The following is a 24,691-nucleotide window of genomic DNA, read 5'->3' on the forward strand; positions in this document are numbered from 1 at the left end:
TTTGTTTTTATTATTGAAATTGTTTTCTAATATAACAAGGCCCATTGGTCGTGCTTCTTTATATTTACCTATTGTTGATAGAATAATTCACGGATTAGCATTATATTCAATGTAATGAAAAATTATAAAGAAAATAATAGAAAATTGTGAAAGAAGGGTGATTTTTTTTTGACATCTTCAGAGATTGTTCACCTGGATAGCCCACATCTTAAAGATAAGAATGTGATATCGGAAATGTATAAAATTCGGGACCAAAAATGTTGTGCATCATGTTATGCCAAAAAAAAATTGGGGGAAAAAGGAAAAGGGTATGGAAAAATAAAATGCTAATATTGAAACGTTTTCTTACCTTTTTTTTGAAACTTAATAAAACATCAATATAAATAATTTATACTGTTAATCTTGTTGTAGAACAAAGAAAGAAAGAAATAAAAAATCAAGCAAAAATTGGTGGCCTTTTATACACAATTCCAAAAAAAAAAATTATTTAATTTTACAGAGAGGAAAGGAGAAAAAAAAATTTCTTCTTTTTCTTTTTCTATTAAAAAAAGAGTCACGCCGATGATTTGCTGAATTTGACTGCTATTGGCTTGTCATGTAGTAAGAATCCATGGGTTGATTCAAGCGCAGATTGAGCACTGAGCGGGCTAGGAAAGCTCACAAAAGCCTGTCCTTTTAGGCGACCAGTTTTCATAAGCTGAATACCAAGCTTACCCGGAGTATATTTCCCATCAGCCTCCAGGACAAACTGACCAAATAATCTCTCCAAATCATCTTCTTGGACATCCTTTGCCAAGTTCTTGATGTACAGCTTATTAGATACTTCACCTGGACTATGATTCTTAAAGGCAGCCAGTTCTTTTAATTCTACAATAATATTAATAATAGTATATTTGTGTGAATAAAACATTTTTTATGTGTGTACGAGTATAAAGCTTTATATCTCTACTATTATTATTACCTTGAGAGGGTAGACGATTTGATTGTATATAGTCCAAGCTGTAGAAATTATTTTTCGAAACAGTATTATCATCCTCAATTGGTTCTTGTTCTTGTTGTTCTTGTTGTTCTTGGTCTTTTTTGGCTTCTTGTATGGGTTGGATATCCAGATCATTGTGAAGGACAATTTTAATTCGCTTGGTGTCTCTATCCTTGGCTTCTTCTGCAACAGGCTCGGCAACCGACTTTGTCTCTGTACGCCGGAGAGCTTTCTTTTGTTCTTTGACTGCAATTTGTCTTTGACGTGCCTTTTTCTCTATCAATCTTCGCGAAGCTTCATCATCTGAGCTACCGTCAGATTCAAGTTCGGATTCATCACTAGCAAGCATCTCACTGTGCTTCCGTTTAAGCTATTAAACAACTAATTAAGACATCATATACATATACGTATACATACACACACACATACTTACAAGACTTGGGATCGAATCACGATCAACAGGTTTGAACGGCGGAGGAAGATTCATCTTGTTCATCAAATGAAGCACTTGAACATACAATCGAGGAACAGATCCAATTGCGTGCATAATATTAGATAAAATCTCGGGAGTTGGATCAGGATATCGGTAACAAAGATGTGGATTGGGGGGATAATTAAGACTATAGGCATATGTGTATTTAATAATAATCAACAAGCGAAAAATAAAAGGTTAAGTCGAGTCAAGATATGTAAATCCACAAATGAATCAAAATTTACCTACCCAAGAGTAGGCGCAACAGGTTCAGGTTTGGTTTCTACATCTTTTTGTGAGATATTGTTGACCGGAAGTGTAGATTGAATGCCAGTGTCTTGATTCACTCGAGATCTAAAACAAAGAACACAACATTTGAGTAAATTTACTACTTCTGCTGTTGTTGTTACTATTATTATTATATTTGTATTAATTTTTATGCATATATATATATACATATATATATATATATAATCTACAAGAGTAGTGTATTCTTACTGGGATGCCCTCTTTGGATGAGGGGTGGCATATTCGACTACAAGTGGCTTTGTATCTGGTCCATTAGTTAAACCTTGCAATTGCTGATAGACGCGTGCGGCCGTGCTCCGATCAGCAAAATCAAGGAAAGCAACTCCTCTCTAAACATATCCAAGGAGATATAGAAAGATAAAGAAGTAGAGAGAGAAAAAGGGCAACCGTCAAAAAAAAAGCTCCTCGCCAAATGCTTATTTTCGACTTTTTGTATTATATATATATATATACATGTATATATGTATTACCATTGCAGGACCTTGCATCAACCGAATATCCAGAGTGGGATATTGACTAAAATAATTAGACGCTTGGTCTACGGATGCAGTTACAGAAAGTGGGACATTCTTGACAATGAGAGTAGTGATGGTGTCCTGAATGTCATGTTGAATTAGATTCTCTCTCAATTCTCTTTTGGATGTTGGAAGTTTACATGTGTAACTCTATCGTAATCTTTGTTTGATGGGTAGTCAACGGGAGTGTAATGTTCCATTCCTACAATGTATATATGTATATTTCTTATTGCGGTAGATGAATCCGTTATATATATATATACATATATATTATTTTATTTTGCTTATTGTTCGAATTTGGTTTTATTCAAGCTCTTTTCTATTGTTAAATACTTGACCACCGTCACATTCTCTCCTCCCTCTTGTCCTGTCTCTCTCTCTCTTTTTTCATTCCTTTTCTGTCATTAGCATAATGAAGCAGAACGAGAATCTGGTGCTGGTAAGGAATCAGAATGAAATGTGCGTCTAAAAGATTCTCTAAAAAATAAAAGTCCCTTAATAGATCGGCCAGAGAACAGTACTTGTGCCTTATAAAAAAGAACATGTGCTTCAGTATCATGAATGGATGAAGTCACCATTCCTGCAAGGTAAAAAAAATAAAATAGTGTAAAATTACAAAACATTTAAACTATAATAATAATAACAGTAATAATGTGGTTCAGGGCAAATGAATAAATCTATAATTTTTATGTTATAGAAATGACAGCTTCTGAACCATTGAGTCTCGATGAAGAATATGAAATGCAACAATCGTGGCATGTCGATGAAGAAAGTAAGTATGCTTCTTTATTACTCCTCCGAATATTTATCTGTGGCCATAAATAATTATGTTAATATTGGACGTATGTGTATCCGAACAGAGTGTACATTTATCTTACTTGCATTACCTAAAACATCCCCTTTGACCCTCAGTGAAATGTCTGCTGATGAAGTCAAAAAGAACGCAAGTAAGTCAATTTTTTTTCTAAATATATATATATATATATTCTCGGCTATAAACAACTGACACATATACTTCTTCTTCTATAATTATTATAAAGTTATGATTGGAGATGTCAATATATTTCTTAACGATCCTGATAATGACCCAACCTTTGGAGAAATTGAGATTATGATCGCAGAAGACGCATATCGTCGTAGTGGACGTGGATTAGAAGCATTAAAGATGATGATGAGCTATGGTAATTGCATAATTTTAGAATAGAGGGTATTTTTTTTATAAGAAAAAAAATGTATATAATTTGTTAATTAATATGTATATATATATATTTTTAAAAAAAAAGGCATTACTGATCTTGGCCTAAATACGTTCCATGCAAAGATTTCCTTGACCAATCAGCCAAGCATTGATCTTTTTACACAAAAGCTTGGTTTCTACCAAGTTTCGCTTTCGACCGTATTTCAAGAGACAACATTAGAATGGTCCTTAAACGATGTCGCAAACGCAATTGCAAAATACGACGATCCGGATTTTGAACCATATGGGTCAAAGGCAACAAAGGAGCAAAGGCATACTGTAGAATTAATGCAAAAGTCCTTGTTGGATGATTGGAATAAATTTGTACGGAGAGAGAAGTGGGAGTAAGAATTGTAGAAATACTGTAAAGTTTATGTATTTTTATATATATGGTCTTGGGAACTACTTTTCACAAAACAATCGATAGAATATTGCTATTATTATTGTTTTTACCAGAATATGAATTCTGATCCACACATTTGTTGGTTGGCATTGGTAAAGCTTTCCTTGTTATTTAACCACCAGCCAACAGGCACTTCGATTGTTGTAAATTCGATCGAGATTGGAGTTTGATTAGTTTCAGTCAAGGCGGTGGATTGGCTCTGATTTCTGACTTGGCAGTGAATGATCATTCCACCATCAAGAACGATCCGAGTGTCTTGCGAGTTAGAGCCATGGACTTGGTCGAGAAGAGTACTACAGCTCACATGACCCGTATCAGTATCTACAAAGTTTTCAATCTGTTTCCAATTCGGCTTCATCATAGCGTAGGATGTCGAGAACTCTAGATTGGTGGTTTTATTGCAGGGTACTTCCATCACAACTGGCTCAGGTGAGTCTTTTGGCCCGGCATAGCCGTCAATAACGCTCTGTGTGCTGTAAGAGATACGAAGACTGAAAGAATCTATGCTTGAAAAGACTCCTCTCATGTGCATCTCACAACTACTATCCGAGTTGGTAGATGTATTGGCAATTTCGTCATTGGCAAAAGCATTGACCTTCAAAATTTAGAATCAGATTTCTTAATTCTTTACTGTTCTGAATATTGTTACATGAATTAATTGTCGGTCTGCAGATTCAGACATGCGAATCCTTTCTCTCAAGGTGAAAGATGCTATTGTTCGATACCATGAGTTTGCCTGACCAATTACAAGAAGGTCTCTAGTGGATGAATATCGGAGGATGTTTGCTACAATTTCAAAAGGAAAGACTGAGAGATGGCTTTGTGAATCTGTATCAGTCATGATGTTATGGATTGTAGAGACATTGTGAACAAAGGATTATAAACGCGTGACAAGGAAACTCTGTAAAAGGAAATATTGTTTTTATGTGTATTGAATGATTGTAGTAAATTTATGCTTTAATAAATAACAATTATATACATTTACAATGTATTCAATGCTACCCTTTTTTTAATTATTTTAAATTACTTTTATATATTATACTAATTATATATCTATGTATTAGTTTAATAAAGAAGTACTCACAATATTCAAGATACTCAAATAATTACATAAAATTTCAAAAATTTGAATGAATAATAAAAAATTGTATGTTGAATTGATAAGTCATTAATCATTGAAATAATAGTAATAATAACAATAAGAAATATCAATGCCAAGACAGCTTAAAATAACTCAAGAATTCACATACAGAGAGAGAGAGAGATACATATATACATAAATATATAAATACAAGTTAATTATTAGATATTTATATGCGTGTGTAAAATTACTGACATAAGAAAGAAGAGAAAAATACAATATATACATGCCTGTATATATATATATATATATACATCAAAATACAAAATTATAATAATTAAAAAGTCGAGCAATATTTATATCTGTGCGTTTCTATTTAATGGTACATACTCTGTATTATTTGAAGGAAAAATATAAAATAAAAATAAAATAAGTAAAAGAACAAAACGAAAATCGAAAAAATATTATTATTTTAAAATTAAAGAAAAATATACTATAAAAAAATAGAAAAAAGAAAAAAGAAAAAAAAGTAAAAGAAAAGAAAAGAAAATGGTGTCCATTTTTCCATATTGAAACTTAAATTATCAAAATCATAAATACAATAAAAATTGCCCTTTTTTTTGGTTTGGTTTTGGCTTTGGTTTTAGCTTTTGTGTAAGTGAGTAGTTTGTGGCGTGGCGTGGAGTGGAGTGGTGTGATGTGAAGTGATATGGTGTGATGTGGAATGGAGTGGAGTAAAGTGGGGTAGGGTAGGGTAGGGTAGTGTGTGAGCGTTTTTTGTTTTTGTTTTTGTTTTTTTTTCTTATTCTTCTTCTTGAGGTCGTCGTTCCCGCTTAATAAACTCTATTGAGTTGGGGGTTGATGGTGTATAATAGTCAAGGTCTGAATGGCATGATGGTGAGGTTGATTTGATATATTAGACGGAGGAGCAGAAGGAGTAGGAGTAGGAGTAGAGCTAGGAGCTTTGCCTTGTATCATATTGTTTGGTTGAAGTCCAGAGTGAGGTCCATGCTGTTCACGGTTATCATTTGATGAAGAACCGCCACCATTTCCACTTCCACTGCCACTGCCACTCCCGCTCCCACTTCCACTTCCACTGCCACTGCCACTGCCACTGCCACCACTGTTACTGTTTCCGGCCTGTGGATGTTGTCTCATCATTGGACCATGTGATGTATTAAAATGAAAGTTTAGGTCAGAGTTTGGTGTATACCCATTGTTGGGTGCCTGAGGAGGCATTGTGTGGTGGTAAAAGGTTGAGTGGACATAGTTAGGAAGAGGTGCTCCTATAGGCATTCCGTGGCTGTCATATGTGGGATGGTATACAAAGGGCGCTTGAGATGAAGAGGAAGGGCCTTGGTGCATAGTCTGTGGAACAGGGGCTGGGGGCATCGGGTGCGCTCTGTGTGGGTGTGTTCCGGCCAAAAAGGTGTGTTGCTGTTGCTGTTGTTGCTGAAGAGCGTGTAGTGCATCTGCAGGTCCAGGTGTCTGGTCAACCAAAGTACCGTCTCTTGTCCTCTTTAATACTCTCCTTGCAGGACTCACAGTCTCTGAACCTGATTCATCTGCGGTCGAACCCTCGCGTGCTACTATAGAATTGCGGGCAATATTAAGCTCACCAATTGTACGCAGGCTGTGTAGTTTCACAAAGTAGGTGTGTCGAGGGACAATGACAGAGGTATACCCTTTTGGTGCTTCTGGTGGTTTTGTTGTATTTGTGCCTGATCCCTGTCTGTTGGTCTTTACACTTGATGGCGGATTTTCTGGTGGCCGGGTGTTATCTTCTGAATCTACAGGCAACTAGTTCAAGACACGAAACTGTAAGCTTACTACCCAATAATAACAACAGCAACAACAATGATAATAGTAACATTCTCCATTTTCTACCCATTGTGAATATTCCAAATATAGTTTACCTGTTGGCTTGTAGCACGGCGCCCCCTTGCATTATTTTCTCCTGTACGGTTACCAGCCCGATTACTTCCCTCTGGCTCATCATTCTCTACCGGAGTAGGGTTTACTACCGCAAGCAGCTCGACGGTTTCTTCGGCTATTTCGGTAGGTGGCCTGAGGGTATCTGGTTCTAGTTGGATAGTCTGACATATAGTTGCGAGGATCTTTGTTGCTTCTGTTTCAACAAAACGCGAAAGTTCCTCGTTTCCAGCTGCCGCCATGCACACTTTTGTCCACAGTTCTGTCAAATTACGCGCTCTAGTGGCTGCTTCCCGATGTTTGATCTTTTGTCTTTCTTCAGATAAGCGATTGTAGAATCGTCGTTCGTTCCAACTGATTGTTGTGAACTGATCCTTGACAGCAGTACGGATTTCTTGGGTCGTGAGCCTTTGTCTGGCGAGTTCACAGATCATATCAATGACAGCCTTTGGCCAGTTTCTCTCGATTTCATCAGGTCGCATCAGCTCATGATTGTGTTTTGCCGCATCTGGATTCTGAGATTTTCGGAATTCCCATCGTCCTTCTTTTTCGTACAATACAACACGCCATCTACAATCGCATCTTTTTGAAGGTCGTTTACGCTGAGGAGTTGCTCCTCGTTTACGCAGTGAATCTGGGACACCTTCACGCGAGCAATAAACGTAAATGTTCTATAGTAAAAAATAAGAGTTTGTTTGTTTTTGTATTGTATAAATATATATTTTTGTTTTCGTAAAAAATAATAATAAAAAAAAACAAACGAAAAGATAAAATTAGAGTAAATAGATAAAAAGGTAAGATAGCAATTTACGTAAATATGCAAATATACGAAAATACAAAGAAAAAAAACGCATAAAACAAACAAATCAACCAATATTTTGTTTGTTTGTTAGTTAGTTGAGAAAAAGAAAAAGCTTTACTAGAGATAAAGTGTGCTTTTGAAAACAGGATATAAGATTTTTGATGGTGTGGGAAATCCAAGGTTGCTCGATCAATCAATAAATCAATTTGATTTGAATCAATATGATTTGATTTGATTTGAATCAATATGATTTGATTTGATTTGATTTGATTTGATTTTGTTTGCAGTGAGATGATGCATTTATATAGTGTAATGTATATGTAATTGTTGTATACATATATATATATATATTCTTTGGTGACCTCGGGAAGAAATAAATAAATAGAGAAAGAGAGAGAGAAAAAAATACATGTGGCATGTGTCTTGGACTGAAGAAGGAATAGCAACTCGCAACACAAAAGAAAAAGGAAAAAGAAACTGAATGGTTGTTCGCTTACCCGATGTGTACTTGCTTCTTGTTTTACAGTAAATCCAAATTGAGCGCACAGATCGCGACAGTGTTCGATAGCCTTTACACTCTCTGTAAACGACAGACTGAGGAGTCTATCATAAAGAGGCTGAAGCTAATAAATAAGAGAATAATTATTAGAAAATATAACAGGGAAATTCATATCAATTACTAATTTATTATTATTATTATTTAGAGAATAAAATAAAAGGAGGGAGAAAATTGACTTGCCAATTGTTCAGAGTCATTTGAGGGTTCGGTCATATTATTTGGTTCAGAGTCTTGGTGAGTTGACATTGCGATCGTCAGGGATCAGGAGTAAAATATATATTTTTTAGAGTAATATGGGGTTTTCTTCTGGGTTTCTGCAAAGGAATGGGTTGAAACTTGATTTCTGATGGGTAATGTCGAGGATTCCTAACTGATGAATGAGAATGAGAATGAGTAAATAGTGTTATAATAAATTATACTTAATTATTATTACTACTGCTATCATTATCATTATCCTTATCCTTATCACTATTATTTCTTATTGTTATGAAAGTATATATATATATATTTGTATGTACATATATATAGTTAACAATGAGAGTAACGGTACCTAGATAGACAGAATCTTGTGCGTCTAGTTCTGCTTGTTTATGGATATTACAATATATAGATATATATGTATATAAGAATAAGAGTAAAAATAATAATGTATAAGAGTAAGAGTAAGAATTAGAAGAGGTCTTTGGTGTTATAATTAATATATATATATAATTATCGCAGTGAAATGTACACATATGTATATATATGTATATATGTATATATAATTAAAGATTTTTTTATCGCTTTTAATGCAAACTATTTTGATATTTAATGAGTATAATTTTTTTTAGGTTACTTACAGATAATGGTGACAATAGTTAAAATATATAAAGTGCAAAATAAGATATATACTTGTATCTATACACATATATTTTTTTCTTTATATCTGTATATATTTGTATGCGTATAATATCGATATCCACCTATTGGTTCCCCTTTTTGAGTGAAACGAATTCTCTGGTGTTTTTTTTTTGTTTTTTTTTTGTTTTGTTTTTGGATTTACTCGTAAAGAAGTATTATTATTATTATTATTATTATTTCTTAAACAAAGAGATAAAAGAAAAAGGTATACGATATATAGATATAGATATATAGATATAAATATGAATATACGTATATGTATATTTATATATATATATGTAAGGAAGAAGAGGAAGAAGAGGTAGAGGAAGAAAAGGAGAAGAAGGAGGAGAAGAAGGAGAAGAAGAGGAGAAAAAAGAAAGAGAAAGAGAAAATTGACAAGCTGCTTTTTTTTTTGGCAATCTCTAGTATTTGAACAATTCTCTCTCTCTCGTTCGTTCGTTCGTTCGCTTGTTCACTATTTTTTTTATTTTTTTATTTTTTTTTGTACGAGTGAGTTTTGTGAGTTGAGTTGAGTTGAGTTGAGATGAGTGGATTGGAGGTTGGTATGTGGGTCGTGGAGTGTGAGATGTGAGATGTGAGCTTATGATAGTATTGTATGTAATATAAATGATTCCATACCATTTTTTCTTTTTTTCTTTTTTGATATGGATTTTAAACCTTGGCACTGAAACATTGCCAATCGCAAGCAGCCAAAGACATGCTTTCTCCTGGTGTCACCACTCATGCTAACCTGCCCACCAGCAAAAATTGTGGAATTGAATATGTGAAGATTATTGAATGTCTTGAACTATCTTCTCGCCTATTGTGTTACTGAATAAAGCCTTGACTTTTTCTAGTATGAAAAAAGGCACGTTACTATCATGTTACCGACCGTAGGGTATCAAAAGCTTGTGCACCCAACCAAAATCTCTCTCTCTCTCTCTCTCTGTCTGTCTCTCACATTTTTTTTCTTCTTCTGCTTCTCACCGAACCACAGTGCTTGTTTTCCCGCTCATTTTAAGCATGTCATACAGTCCGACTCGGACACAAAAATAAAATAAATAGAATAGGATAGAAAAAAAAATTGGTCGTGACTTTGAATTCGCATTTTTTTTTCCTTTTTTTTTTTACATTTGCATTTGCATTTGCATTTGCATTTTACATTTGCATTTACATTTATATAATGAATTTATTAGAGATAGATTTTGGGATAATTTTGTGGGGAAATAGGTATAGATAGAGATTTGAAATCAACAATACATATAATTCTTACTAAAGACTTGTTGGATAGCATGGCTATCAAGTCAAGGTAAAACACAGGCCATATTCTATCCAAACAAATACACGTCTATATACACATACCTAAATGTAAAATAAATAAATAAGAAAAATACGTTCTTTTTCTATTATAGTCATCGCAACTTATTTGATGTTCTATTTGAATGTACGTCCATTCTCTTGGACTCATTGTAATTGTCTTTAAAAGGAAAAAAACCGATGTGGTTGTGTATCTAAATAATAGCTATTTTGAAATATAAGAGAGTCAATCTATCGCTTTAAACTGGTCCTTGCCACGTTCACTGACCAGCCATTTCACCCGTTTAATTCTACCTAAACTGGACTATACTCGTGCCTATGTGCATATCAAAAAGCATAAGGCCATCTAAAGCCAAAGAAAATCAAGAAACAAATCAATAGATCCAGCTTCTAAGAAATTTAAATAATTTTTTATTTTATTTTATATACGTGTTTTAAATAAGATCCATATAAAACAGACCAGTTGCCCTGTGCGTTAAACAAGGCTTATAATACATAGTACGCCTATTTTATTTGACTTGATTTGCTTAGCAAAAAAAAAAGAGGGGTTATCATGAGCTAAGAAACTAGTAATGTATGTAATGTGTGCGCGTATTTTAATAATTAATAAATTAAAATTCTGCAACAGTTTGATAGTTAATCACAAGTCCCTTTTGGGTTTATAGATAATTCTAAAAACGGTTATCAAAACAAGGAATCAGTAGTACAGAAGCCAGAAATCATGGGGTTTTAGTAAAATAAAACAAATAAAATAAAATCAAACCAAATCAAATATGCTTATGCTTAAACATATTTATACAACCAAAAAACAAAAAACAAATAAAGACAAAATAAAATACATAATGATTTCTATATACAAAATATACAAAGGTTCTATAATTTGTACTCATATTTTACACTCAAATTTACTCGACACAAAAAAAAAACCCCCAAGAGTTACCTTGCTACACTGAAAATAGGATAAGATTCTGTCTCACCTACTGAAATCCACATGTCTTTGTAATACGGACAAATGCAAGGCTATAAAGAGTGACAAGTCAAGGCCAGCCTTAAATATATATATATATATATATATATATACATATACTCTACTTGATTAATATTGAATTTTTCCCAAATCAAATCAAAACAAAAACCAAATATATCATTATTCATCTTTGACATGATTTACAGAGCCAATAATTAGTGTTACTATCGATCATACAGTCAAACCTTGGTACAGACTTCAAACACAAAGATAATATTAGCTGTTCAAACATTGTAAACAGCTATTTTAGCCGATCTGGTTACATTAATTTTTCCTCTTTAATAATCATAATCATAATACTATGTATAAATGTTATTTTCGCGTTTCATACTGTCTCAATTCTCACCCATATAATGATAATCATAATGATAATGGATATTTCTATAATTTTCAATCACACACACGCACACGCACACGCACACGTACACGTACACGTACACGTACGCGTACACGTACACGCATAAACGCATACACGCATACATGCGTACATGCATACACACACACGCACACTCACATATATATATATATATATTGATGATGTAACTTTTATTATTATTATTCATATACACAGCCTTTCTGTACAACTCTTCATGACACAAAGAAAAAAAATTAAAACAAAAGTCTAGGTCAAACAAGGTGGCTGTGGTCACTGTTGTTGTTTTCTTTGTTGTTGTTGTTGTTTGATTGCAACAGCCATGAATATTTTTTTATAGCTCAGAGTTTTAATTAGTTTTGCTCCTTTTATTTCTAATTTTTATTTTTTACTATGCCTATTCAACTTCAATCGTATGACGCTTATTCCTTAATAGGTCTTCCGCCCGCTGCAGAGGCCTTCCACGCTTACCTCACAACGGTCGTACCAAGCGGAAACCTTGTCCCGGAACCGACCATCAAGTCATTCAGCGACTGTACCTACTATTCATATCACACACTCGGTCTCTCATTCTGCTTCAAACCTACAAAACAACCAGACAATAGTACCACATTGAATCTAGATTCCATAGACATATACAATGGTCACACCCGCGATGGATTTCAACCATTCACAGGTCATAGCTATCCATGTGGATTGACTGCCACAATGGAAGCCCATGAGATCGTTGCCTTGCATGGCGAACCAGACCGAAAGGGCGGAGGAGGAAAGTCACGTATGCCCTGTTGGATAGAATACCAATTTGAGGAAGATGGCCAAACAAAAGGAGGTATACTTATTCAATTGCATGGCATTGATTGGGAAGATCGTGAGATGGGCTGGACGAGTCTCGTACTGTTTTGAATTGCTATAATATAATACCCAAATTACTCATTACTATACCATTGCTTCAAAGAATTACTATTGTTGATGTTGTAAAAATAATATAGTTGTATTTTCTTGTTTTGTTTTGTTTTGTTTAGTATTAACAGTATTAATAGTAGTAGTAGTAGTAGTAGTAGTAGTAGTAGTAGTAGTAGTAGTAGTAGTAGTAGTAAGTAAGTAAGTAAGTAATAATAAGGAATAATATATTAAAAATATATATTAAAAGTTTCCAAAGTTTGTCTTTAGATGAATAGTAGGTTGCTTTGTATCTTCAGAACTTATGGCTTGTTTCTGAAGTTCTTGTCGTTGAATTTCTTGCTGCTTCTGTTGACTTGCCACAACACTGTATCTCACAGACGCCTCAAGTTTCATACGCACATGTTCAGGTAGATCTGTGACAGCACCTCTAAAGGCATGTGGCATACTCGTTGCTAGTGCCAGTAGATGGGGCATTGTTATTGTGTGAATCGGAGACAGATTATCTTCAAATGGCGGTGTGTCCAACATTGCCGCAAGTGTAGGCAATATTACACTCAGAATCGGTTGTCCTGTAAAAGAAGTGCCAATAGTAATTTTTTTTTGTCAGTTTGATATCACAAATAGTAACAGCAATAGAAATCTTACTTTGTTCTTCTGGTACACAGTTTGGCAATGTAATCAGGGTCTTGATGTCTTCTTCTAATAAGCCAGCACGAGCCTTATCCTTTTCAATATTCTCATTGGAAAACTTAAAGGAAAGAGCATGAGTCACCACATGAGGTACAAGGGTGCTCACAGTCGATCTTCCTAATCCAAGCAATGCGGGAGAGCTGCTTTTTTTGTCGGGTAAAGATATAAGAGTTCTCAGGCACTGGTGCGCGGTCATGGCAATCTACAATTTGATGATTTTAGCAATAACAATAATCAGTAAATATAAATATATATTATAAAAAAATATTTTAACTAAATTAGATTAAATTATATTGTAAATTTACCTCAGTCAAATCAGAATCCAAGCCCTCTTTGAGTGTTTTTACAAATACTCCACGTCCATCTCCGTCAGCCAGACTTGCTTCAGGGCAACCAGTAATAATTAACATTGCAGCAAGTAACTTGTTCTTCTTGACGGACACTGATAATTTTTTATCACTTGTGTACCCAAATATATCAGTATAAAGAAGAAAAAGACAAAGAAAAAAAAAACAAAAATTGGCCAAAGTTGAACGCATCAAATTACCTTAACAGACCATCAAGCAATGAATGATTCATGGCACAGATCACACGAGATAAGGCCTTGCTGTCTTTTGGAGTCAAGTCCGATTCAAACTGATAAAACATGGTCTTGAGGGAAACAAGTACACGAGGTGCCAGAAGGGCCTCGAACTTTTCATTATTCAAAGTTTCTACAGTAGTAAGAGTTGTAGTTGTAGTTGTAGTTGTAGTTGTAGTTGTAGTTGTAATTTTAGCTTAGTTTAGTTTTATCTGATCAAATGAAACATCAAAACACACACAAATATATATCAACCTCACCTGAGAATATATAAAAACAGATCGCCAAAAGATCTACTTTGTAACCTGTAGGTGTGATCCCAACCAATTTGGTCAAGGCATCTAGAGAAGGACCCAACAAAATGGTCATGTTTTCTTTTGGATTTGTTTCTAATACGTATAAAAGAAATAAGAATGACAAGTAAAGTATGATGGCAAGCTTTCCAATTCAAGGAATACTATTTTGCACTTACTTATTCCTGTTGGTTTGCTCGAAAGAGAAGGTATGTTCTGCAAGAATACGTTGATCAAAAGCCGAAGAACATAGTACAGTTTTGCCGTAGAAGGAAACACATCAGGGTCCAAAGCACTATCGACTGCCTCGGTCTCGCTATCACCAAAATAAGAAGCTATTCGTGCGATTGTACCCTTTTTCTTTATGTGTATACATATATACAGAAAACTTGACTTACACAGTACTGTTCAAATCATCGCACAAGTAATCGATACCATAGTTCTCTATCAGTCGTTGGACAATTTCGATAATAATGAGCTGTACTCGATAACCTTCAGTTTGGATCAAACGATCAAACACGTTCATAAGTTCCAAAAATACTGCCTTGGGAACAAACTCATTTCCCGCCAGTGTTGGTTGTATAAGTGTCTTGAGACCGTTGAGGCAGATTATCATTGTCGGAGCATTAGATCTGCCATTGCTGGAACTGGATATACGCGAAAGACTTTCGATACAAAGACCGAATAAGATATAGAATAGATTGGATGGTTTGGATTCAGAGTTTGCAGAATCAGGACTATGTTCAAGTGCACTGATCATGGAAGGTTCGTGTGTTTCAATAAGTGTAGCAACCGCTTCCATAATCTTGAGCCATGATCTACGGTACAGCTGCAAAATATCCAAGTTAATATATATATATATATATATGCGCAAAAAGTTTCTAATTATAAGAGCGATTTAAAGATTACTCACAGGAAGAACAACTTCCTTGGTTGCTGCAGAATACATGGATTCAAATCCACCATTTGCTGATGCTTGTATTCCCTCTGAACTACTTGACAAAGCTACGATATCAGACTCCAACCGAATGCGGGCATAACTCTGAAGAGCTTGCAACCAAAGAGGACTCAACACAGCAATATTTCTACAATTAAACAAAACAATATGCATATACGCGTTTGTGTGAGTACATTATCTTTTTTGTTTCTCTATAAAACCAATCAGTTTTTAACTCACGGCTGTAAAATTTGTTTCAAATAATCTTGCTTCTGACTCGACACTTGGAGTTCTGCCCAGGCATTAAGCACCGACAGCTTTACCATTACAGATGCGTGTGGACTGAGATCTTTTACTTCTCCAACCCCAACAAGCTTAGACTCATCTTTGCATTTGTCAAGCGCAGAAGTCAATAGTTTCAGTACTCTACCTAATTGGTAGAGATCCTTAACAATTCCACTACCAACATAGATAGCGCATACACGCACAGCTGCAGACACGATTTCTGAAGAAGAGTCAGGTCCAAAAGCAGGAGTCAATGCTGCACCGATCTGTGCCGCGTATTGTTCCAACAGAAGCATTCCTTCAAGATCAGCATCCTCAGTCATAGCAAATTTCTATTCAAATATAGTTAATAGAGAAAAGAAAAAATTAAGTTCCACGACAACAAATTCTTACCTCAATCACCATCCTCAAGAGGCCAATACCAGCCAGACGTAGCTCATTTACATGAGCTGTCGCGGCTGTGAACGACAGGCGGATCAAATCTGGAACACGAAAAACAAGGTAATCTCCAATACCGGCCTGCTGACGACGCTTGCGTGCTAAGATCAAATCAAAATGCTCGCGTATACCACTTGCAGAAATCAGCTCAATTGTCTTGTGTAAGCATTGAAGTGCAAAAAGCTGGGTTCTCCAGCGAGGTGGGATCTCGACATTGATAGACAACTTTGCTGGTATTACGGATGCATCGGCCACAGAAGTAGGGATGTCCGCATTGTCCTCCTCTTCTTCAAATCCATCACCGTCATCTCCGTAGTCATCGAAATCATCTTCACCATCATTGCTGTTACTTGATTTCTGCTTTACTGCATCCCTGGCCGGATTAGATGGTCCATTTCCGGACGATCCTGTCATAATACGTTTGGTGATATTGACCCATATAGAGGGATCGTTTACAGCCGTGTCTTTGAGCCAGCTCCGAATCACATTTTTGACATCAGATAGATTGGGATCTGTGTCAAGCATCTTAAACAACTCATTGTCGAGGCCGGGCAGGGCTGCTTTGAATACAGCTTCAGCATCTCGCTGAACTAGTTGGTAAAGACAAGTGACGGCTGCTTTCTTGAGAGGGATATGTAGGCTGGTAATTTGAGATTGGAGATATGGAACAAGTTCCTTTGTGTCCACATGGTGAGGAGCAAACATCAAAAAATGTTGAATACATCTAATGGCCTCCACATTTACGCGTTCATCGGGCTCGAGCTTCAACTCTTCGACCATATTGATGCAAAGCTCTCTGACTTTTGAAGATGACTGCAACTCTGGACCCAGCGTTCCGATCAACTCGTAAATTATGCGCCCAAACTCTTGATAGGCAGTGAAACCAACACTCATTCCAGCATTAGATACCGCCGTTGATCCACTTCCTGGTTCATGTGTCTCACTCAAATAAAGTTTGGCTACCATTCCAAGTGTGCTGTTTACATAGCCTGAGAACATTAGTCCAGCTGCGCTTACAGTCATTGCCATAGCCTCGAGAGCCCAAGCATGAACAACCGGATGCGGGTCACTGCTGAGAGATAAGAGAATGCCCACGATTGTCTTTAGGTGCACAGCGGCAGCCATGCCTCCCACATGACTGTAGATGTATCCAATTGCCAATGCACTTCCTGCTCGGACATCTGGATCTCGATTGGTTACAACCAAATCGACAAGCTGCTGCATTTGAGATGCCACAAAAGACCCACCCACTATTGCAGTTAGTCGTCCAATTGTCTCACTAGCAGCATTGCGCAGATAAGGTTCTGGATGGACTACTGCCTCCATCAAGATTTCCTGAACGAGCTGTGTTGCACGACCACTTGCAATACTTTCTCCTGGTGCCATCTTTTTCTTCTTTGCGTAAAACATCATGTTTTTAAATGCACCCAAAAGCGCCACCACCACGTTCACAAGAACGGCGGCTCGTCGAGGTGAATTCTTTTCGAGACGACTATCCTTAACTACTTTGGCAATATGTTCAAAGGTCGACTCTTGCACGGGCGGGGGCTGGCTAGGAAATAGGGTCGCAAACAGCTCGATACTGGAATCAATATAAGAAGTTGATGGGGACACAGGACGAGGGATATCAATCTTATCGTCAGAATGAAACGTGGTGTAAACATAGATCGAGTCAAGTTCAGCAGATCCAATAATGGGTCGTTCCAATAATTCTTCTATTTTCTGGAAACGATCCTTTGTCACCCACTCTTTCCCGCTATTATTGTCATCGTTGCGTTCTTCTGCTTGTACAGCCACATCCACTCGATATCCTTGCATCTTGCTTGTGACACCATATCCATGTCCGTCGGTTGAACTCCACACACTAACAAACTGACCAGGCACACTTGCTGATACCTGATTAAGAGCACCAGAAGAAGGTGCTATCTTGTCGAGTTCGGTAAATACACTCATAGAGTTCCGAAGAAGACTGGTGAGCGATGCTTCATAAGTTGTCAACATGGGTCTAATGGTAACAAAGCACTGGAAGATACGGCGTCTCAAAGCATAATATTGGTCTGTGAGTCGTGCGGGATAAGGTAAACAGGCAGAGACACTCGATGCCGCAAATGTGGCTGGAGTTGTTGCAAGGAAGGCGAGTGTATTATTCAAAAGAGCAGAGATACGTTTTGCAATGTCGAGTGTAACTAAACTTTGGCTATTGTGTTCAAGGAAGCTGTAGATCGAGCCTGTAGCACATTCGCGTGTGTGGAACAGAAAAGACCATTCAGGCTCAGAGCGAATAGAGTTGGCTTCTTTACCAGTTGGCTTTGGTAGTGCCATCTTCCACAAGAGAAGCAGTTGTGGCAGATGCAACTTTACAAGATTTGGACCAAGTCCCATAAGAGAACCAACAAGGGTCCAAGCAACCTGTATCTGAACACTTGCAATTTTTTGATCTTTGTTGGTATTTTTGAGGAGCTGGTTTGCAAGAGACATGGCTCGTGCGCTTAATTCGAAAGAGGTATATATAGGTCTAGACGGAAAGACACTCATTATTGCCGCAGCCGTATGTGCATATGCTATAGTCCGGCGATATACTTTTGTTTTAGAGTTTGGATTGGCGAGATTGGCGAGATTCTTCTCCAAGAGATTTAGAGCTTTTGGTAGTAGATAAGGAAGATTCGCTGGAGCAGAATAACACACACATCGAATTGCCCAAACAGCTGCCATTTGTACCGAGAAGCTTGGGTGGGTTAATAAAGTAAACAGAGGTTCAACAAGAACATCCTAGACCCACAAACACACACGCACACGCACACGCACACGCACACGCACACGCACACGAATTAGAACTTATCTCGATTACTGCCATATTATATATATAATTATTACCTGCACCGAACTAACTGCTCCCTCTAGTTCGCACACAAGAGACGATATCAAATTTGCTGCACAGATCAAGGCATGTTTATTGGGCGGTTCCTGGTTTGGTAGAAGAGGCGGCCAAGACTTGACCCAATCTGTAACTAACAATCTAATCGCATTGGCTTGACTTTGCTCACTCAAAAGCCTTTTTCCTATAGTGTTGTGAAGCAGAAAATATACTTGGGAACGAGTGAAGGCACTCTCTGCGGGGTTAACAGCTTTATCAGTGCTGTCTAGTAATTCGGTCAAAACATGCTTTACGATGACTCCATAATGAGATTCGACAAAATCAGTTCCAAGCAAAACAAATAGAGTGGCATATGTCTCCACAAGTCCAATCTTCAACTCTCTGGATGAATTTTGTCGATTGTAATGAGTCGATAGTTGACCAAACATTTCCTCTGTTGTCATCAATTTGGCATCGGCTCGTACTACTTGCGCTTCCGTTTGCACCGGAGAATTATCCTCGCCAGTAGTCGCGTATTTTATTGTAGGCTTGTTGGGATCAACTGTTGATATGCTTTGAGTAAATACCAGAAGTGTGGCACACAATGAAGATACTGCACGCCTGACAGGAAATGTTGCGTTATCGAATGATTTGAAAAATGTCTGCAAAAGAACCTCAACGTCGTGAACAGTAAAAGTTTGTTTTCCATGCTGAATTACGGCTTGCATACACTGTTGTGCCAAGGATTGAATTAGTATATATATATTTATATTTATATTCATATGTGTAGGTTTTACATACCTGAGCAGATGAAACCCTCATCACAAGAGCCTTGTCGACGAGTCCATTCTTGAGGTGCTTGGTAAGTTCTTTCAAGATTGACTCCGTAGAAGCTTTACCAGCACCCTTGAGTAAGAGAGTGAAGGTATTGATTGCCTCTAAGCGTAGTATGAGTGGATGCTAATGAACAAACAGCAAAATTTAGAGAAAAGCCAAGTGACAGTCCATATTAATATTTACTTACGTTACTAGTCTTGATCACCTTGAGCAAAATGTTGGCCGTCTCTGCAAATAGAGATAGAATCTAAGATATAATAGATTAAGTTTTTATCCATTTTGAAACTTCTCTAATTGCATAACTCTCACCTTGCTTCCTACTGCACCCATAATAGCGCCAATAGTTGCAATCGCAGCTCTGTAGACACACGCATAAAAAAATTCATTCTCTTTTCATTCTCTTTTCTCTTTGTCACTATATATATCTTACATTCTTGTCTCTTTATCTATATTTTTACTTGCTCCAACAAGGCTGTGGAGCGCAGTGACAGTATCGAAGAGGGATCGTGTATCTCCTCGTGTATATAAAAGAACAAAGCATCTCCCGATGAGGAAGCGTATAGGACGACGGGGTTTTGCAGTGGCCAGAGAGATTAACTTTAGAAGCGTTTTTTCTAACAAAGGCTGAGCCTTCTTCAATGTGTCCTACGTAGGAAAGCATCAGAATAAAAAAAAAAGTCTCGATTAAAGGGAGAGAGAAATAGTTTGTGCGTGAAGAAGTGCTTACAATGTTTATGGTTTTGCATTCGCGTTCGACTTGAGCTAGCCATTGAAGTACATAAAGCTCTTGTTTATCTACACTCTCGGTAGCCTGTAGTTTGTTCTCATCCAAAACAAACACATCAGGAATGTTTAATGGTAGTTGAGACATGAGGATTCAAGCAAGCCAATGAGTATGGATGCTGGCTCGCACTTTGAAACAACCGGTCGAAGTTGCTCAATACTTTTAGCTATTTTTCTAACCAAAAAAAAGAAGGGATAATAATTTAAAGACCGGCTAGGACAAAAACCAAAATTGCTCTTGTACGGCATTGCTTTTTTTTTTTTTTCTTTTTTTTTTTTAAAAAAAAAGGGTTTTAATACTTATTACTTGTAGCCTTTAGAAAATGTAAATGTCATGTAAATGATATTTAGAGGTAAAATGCAATGGGATTATTGTTTATTGAAATCTTTTATATATATATATAGAAACATGTGTACTAGTCTATGAGCGCTTTGTCTTTTTGGACATCTTCTGCTTTCCGCCAGTCTTGCGCTCTCTCTCCTTCTTGGCCATCTGCATGGCACTCTCAGTCAGCTTGCGCTTCTTTGATGAATTCTCGTTTTTGATGCTGATTACTGAACTAACAACCTTCTTGCCGGTCTTCAATGCGCCAACCTGTGCTTCAGCAGCAGACCAGTCTTCTTCCTTACCACCAATGGCGTATTTTGTAAGATCCAAAGAATCAATAAGTTCGCGCTGTTTGGACTTAAGGCCTTCAATAGCCTCGTTTCCTGCCTCTTCTAAAGCAGCGTCCAAGTCCTCAGTCAGTGGCCGCCATGCCTCCTCGTCCTCAATATCCTTCTTGTCGGGGTTTTCTGCTTGTAATGCTGCCTCGGCCTCTTGTTTCTTCTTTTGGAGTTCAGGGCTTGTGCTTTCAATTGCTTTGCTCTCAATCTTTCTAAAGTTTTGGCTGATCTTACGAATCACCTTGACAAATAGAGCCAGCACTTGGTTACTTGCAAGAGATAATTCTTTTTGAAGATCGTCAATAGATTTACGCTGGAGACCAACGCCAAGCAAAATAGCGCTCTGGATACCAGACAGCTTAAGATCTGGAGAACACTCATCCTTGAAGTAGATTTTGGCAATAGTGGGAATCATATCGAGAATCACATGATAATCAAGCATGTTGTTGGCATATGAGTCAAGACGCTTCAGATCGTAAGGAGTAAAGAACAAATCGAGCTGTTCTTTAGTCAATTCATGTGCTTCATCGGCCTCACTATCACGGCCGTGCTTGGCAGCCTCAAGGATGCTCAATGCGTTTACAGAAGTAAAGTTGCGGAATTCGTAAGAAAGTAGGTTGAGGAAACGGTTAGCGAAATCACGGGCAAAGGCATCGAGCCAGGTAGTGTTGGCCACACGCCCACCACCAGTCAAGGTCTTGATCATTACGCAAGAGTGTTCTCCTGTGAGGTCGTTGGTTGTCTGACGGAGGTAAAGTGGAACGTAGCCAGCACGCTTCCAGAACTTGTGGAGATTGGGGGTCAAACCAAATGAAACACCAAGGTAATCGAGTTGAACGGGGCGAACTTCCGAAAGCTTTGTCAAGAGAGCAGGCATCTTACGAGGATCGCGGACCTTGATCTGGTCTGTCTTGAGATCAGCAGTTTCAAGCTCATCATCATCCACACGAACCAGAGTCTCTTCATCCATATCCATAGCTTCGTTCATGTCAGAAATCTCTCCCTGGTAGAATGAAGCAAGCAAGTCAAGGGCTCTGGATCCGTAACCCATGTTGGCATAGTCGGGGTGAGTGGCAATGCGAACAATACGAGCACCAGACAAGCTGGCAAAGTCATCGTCCTGGAATTGCTGAGACACGAGCCAGGGAATCATATCGCCAGCAGGGCGCTGGCCGCGGGACAGAGAGTTCATAACAGACTGGCGCGAGATCTCACCTTCCAAACAAACCTGGATAACCACCAATGGATCTGGAAGACTGGTGCTGTTTTCAGGTACAGGAGGCAACAATACAAACAAGTGGTGAGCGGGAGCATCACTCATCAATTGAAGATCGTTAGGAGAGTTCTTATAATGACTAGCGACGTAGAGAGACATCATACGCTGCAAGAATGTTTCACTGACGGGGTGGTAAGAGAAAAGAGTGTCGCGGTTGACGTAGAAGAGCTCACACTCAGAAGGATGAGGGCAGCCCTGGATGTTCTTGGAAACAATAGATGCGTCCAAGCACAGCAATTTGTTAAGCCACTTCTCAACAGGATCGTTGGGTGCATAACGAATTGGCTCTTCCAACTTGATCTCCTTGAGGGTACGACCACTGAGTACAGCAGTAGTAGCGGGATCGTCAGCCTGACTCTTCTTAGCCTGTACATCACGACCTCCTAAATTGTTCTCGGCTCCCTTTGCAGGTTCCTTGGAGTTGTTCAAAGCACGAGACTGTTCACGGAGCTGCTGGGTGAGCTTAAGAGACAATGAGCGACCAGTACCTTCATAACCGTTGATTGTGGAGGCCATGAAGACAAGGTATGGACCCAACAATTTGCGAACAATTGGAAGGGGAATGGCAGCAGCTTCATCGATAACGAGCAATTCTGCTTGACCAAGCACATGGGCATCTTCGGGTTGAATATACTATATAATGTTACGGTCAGGAAATTCGTATTGGAAATCACCTTTCTTTTGAAATACACACACACACACACACACATATATATATATATATATATATATATATACGTACGTACTCAAGTTGATATCTTACCTGAATAGTTTGACGATGCTGTCTAAAGATATTAACACGAACGATGGCCTTGTTAAATTCAGGGTTTGTAGACTGAACAATATCGTAATCCAAATGTTCCTCATAACCAAGGGCATCAAATGCCTTGAAAACAAACTCAAAGAGAGTCTTCAAGTTCTCGGGGCTGGGGGAGGTAACAAAGATGTTGGAGTAGCCATATGCCACAGCAGAAGCCATTGACAGACCAAGTGCAGCAGATTTACCACGACCACGAGCAGCAGTCAAAACAACAGTACTGCGAAGCGATTTCTCGGCAATAGCATCAATGAAAGTCAAAACAGCCTTAGCCTGATCAACAGTCTTGGTGCACTTGACAAGCGATCCAACGGGTTCAGTATCAGCCAAGGATTCCTTTAATCCCTCCAATTCAATTGCTTCAGCGGACTTTGCCTCATCTGCAACCTTGATAGGCAAGGGCTTTACACTCTTTCCTTTACTGATAGGGAGAACATTGAGCTCGTCATCAACAACCAAGCAGTTTTCGCTTGATCCCAAGGAGAGAATGAAACGTTCGTTGAAACGGGCCACAATGTCGCTGTGAGCCTCGGTACGGTATCTCGAGTGGACATCCTTTAAGCAAAATCTTAACATCTCTTTTTCTTTTCTCTCCTCTTCATTTCTCTTTTATCCGTTTTCGTCTCTAGATCGTTCTTATATGTATATAAACAGCACATACCATAGTCATAGTGTACAGTTGTTTCAAGGAGTTCATGCTCTTGAGCAACAAGACTACCATTCCTCCTCCCTCTACAGTTTCAATAGTACGGGCCAAGGTGTTGGGTGTAATAGCCTCGAAATCCTGGAGAATACACATGCCGTAAGTGTTACCGAGAATGTTCTGTGTCTCCTTGTAGTATGCGTAACGAATGTTGGTGACGGTAATGAAAAGTTCAAATGGATCCTCGGTGTTTGCCTCTCGAATACCACGCTTAATGTCATTCTTAATCTTGTTTTCACGCTTCTTTCGGTGACTAAGTTAATTGTGACAGGTGAGCATATATATATTAGGTTGTATAATGCGGCTATTCCTATATATATATTTTACCTGGTGAATCCAAGCTCTTTCTTGTAACACCAAAGAACTGAGGGGCGCTTGGTGACTTGGGCTTGGGAAAGAAGCCAATGAAGGTTGACGATCTGATAAAGTAATGAGTTAATTGGTCATGTCAGGTACAATAAAAGCAATTCATACCTGATCCTTTCCCTTGTCTCCAACAACAACAAAGAAAGATCGGTGCTTGGTTTGCACACAGTTCTTAATGAGAGTGTGAACTCTCGAATCGACTTGCTTCTTCACCATGATTTTAACGTAAAGACGAGAGGTATTTTTTCTACACCAGAAAAAAAGTCCACTATGCACTTGTCTCTCTGGTGGCTGAAAGAAAAAGTAGTCCGCTGTTGTCTCACCTCTTTACTCAAGTCCGATTTACAGAGAAGTTGTATAGCCAATTTCTCTTTT

At 37.8% G+C, this 24,691-nt stretch overlaps 7 protein-coding genes across 7 annotated transcripts; 2 read left to right on the forward strand and 5 right to left on the reverse strand.

The window, feature by feature from the left end:
• Positions 1-553: 553 nt before the first annotated feature.
• PHYBLDRAFT_61283 (hypothetical protein) lies at positions 554-2,475 on the reverse strand (the record flags this gene model as incomplete). The annotated part of the gene is made up of 7 exons (XM_018440784.1): positions 554-867; positions 962-1,349; positions 1,413-1,599; positions 1,701-1,805; positions 1,950-2,089; positions 2,231-2,356; positions 2,416-2,475. 7 exons carry the CDS (start codon positions 2,473-2,475, stop codon positions 554-556), a joined length of 1,320 nt encoding a protein of 439 aa, XP_018292701.1.
• Positions 2,476-2,687: 212 nt separating this feature from the next.
• On the forward strand, positions 2,688-3,860 carry PHYBLDRAFT_144037 (hypothetical protein; the record flags this gene model as incomplete). The annotated part of the gene is made up of 6 exons (XM_018431132.1): positions 2,688-2,714; positions 2,778-2,862; positions 2,973-3,047; positions 3,136-3,222; positions 3,316-3,456; positions 3,559-3,860. The coding sequence occupies 6 exons, from the start codon at positions 2,688-2,690 to the stop codon at positions 3,858-3,860; spliced, it is 717 nt and encodes a 238-aa protein (XP_018292702.1).
• PHYBLDRAFT_158473 (hypothetical protein) lies at positions 3,853-4,744 on the reverse strand. Its single transcript, XM_018433793.1, has 2 exons — positions 4,565-4,744; positions 3,853-4,510 (listed from the first exon to the last, which is right to left on the reverse strand). The coding sequence occupies exons 1-2, from the start codon at positions 4,595-4,597 to the stop codon at positions 3,962-3,964; spliced, it is 582 nt and encodes a 193-aa protein (XP_018292703.1). The 5' UTR covers positions 4,598-4,744; the 3' UTR covers positions 3,853-3,961.
• A 1,095-nt stretch (positions 4,745-5,839) lies between these two features.
• On the reverse strand, positions 5,840-8,535 carry PHYBLDRAFT_61280 (hypothetical protein; the record flags this gene model as incomplete). The annotated part of the gene is made up of 5 exons (XM_018440783.1): positions 5,840-6,796; positions 6,913-7,599; positions 8,228-8,353; positions 8,390-8,409; positions 8,466-8,535. 5 exons carry the CDS (start codon positions 8,533-8,535, stop codon positions 5,840-5,842), a joined length of 1,860 nt encoding a protein of 619 aa, XP_018292704.1.
• A 3,746-nt stretch (positions 8,536-12,281) lies between these two features.
• PHYBLDRAFT_61279 (hypothetical protein) lies at positions 12,282-12,791 on the forward strand (the record flags this gene model as incomplete). Its single annotated transcript, XM_018440782.1, has 1 exon — positions 12,282-12,791. The coding sequence occupies one exon, from the start codon at positions 12,282-12,284 to the stop codon at positions 12,789-12,791; it is 510 nt and encodes a 169-aa protein (XP_018292705.1).
• A 2,026-nt stretch (positions 12,792-14,817) lies between these two features.
• On the reverse strand, positions 14,818-19,819 carry PHYBLDRAFT_95946 (hypothetical protein; the record flags this gene model as incomplete). Its single annotated transcript, XM_018443932.1, has 7 exons — positions 14,818-15,183; positions 15,268-15,439; positions 15,532-15,908; positions 15,970-16,298; positions 16,365-18,783; positions 18,889-19,589; positions 19,666-19,819. Coding segments are annotated over 7 exons (4,518 nt in total), but the record flags the coding sequence as incomplete, so codon positions are not given.
• Positions 19,820-20,844: 1,025 nt separating this feature from the next.
• Positions 20,845-24,532, reverse strand: PHYBLDRAFT_132830 (hypothetical protein; the record flags this gene model as incomplete). The annotated part of the gene is made up of 5 exons (XM_018429523.1): positions 20,845-23,063; positions 23,194-23,802; positions 23,909-24,203; positions 24,278-24,369; positions 24,425-24,532. 5 exons carry the CDS (start codon positions 24,530-24,532, stop codon positions 20,910-20,912), a joined length of 3,258 nt encoding a protein of 1,085 aa, XP_018292707.1. The 3' UTR covers positions 20,845-20,909.
• Between the last annotated feature and the right edge of the window lie 159 nt (positions 24,533-24,691).

This window comes from Phycomyces blakesleeanus (genome assembly GCF_001638985.1).
Source record: "Phycomyces blakesleeanus NRRL 1555(-) unplaced genomic scaffold PHYBLscaffold_8, whole genome shotgun sequence".
NCBI classification, from domain to species: Eukaryota; Fungi; Mucoromycota; class Mucoromycetes; order Mucorales; family Phycomycetaceae; genus Phycomyces; species Phycomyces blakesleeanus.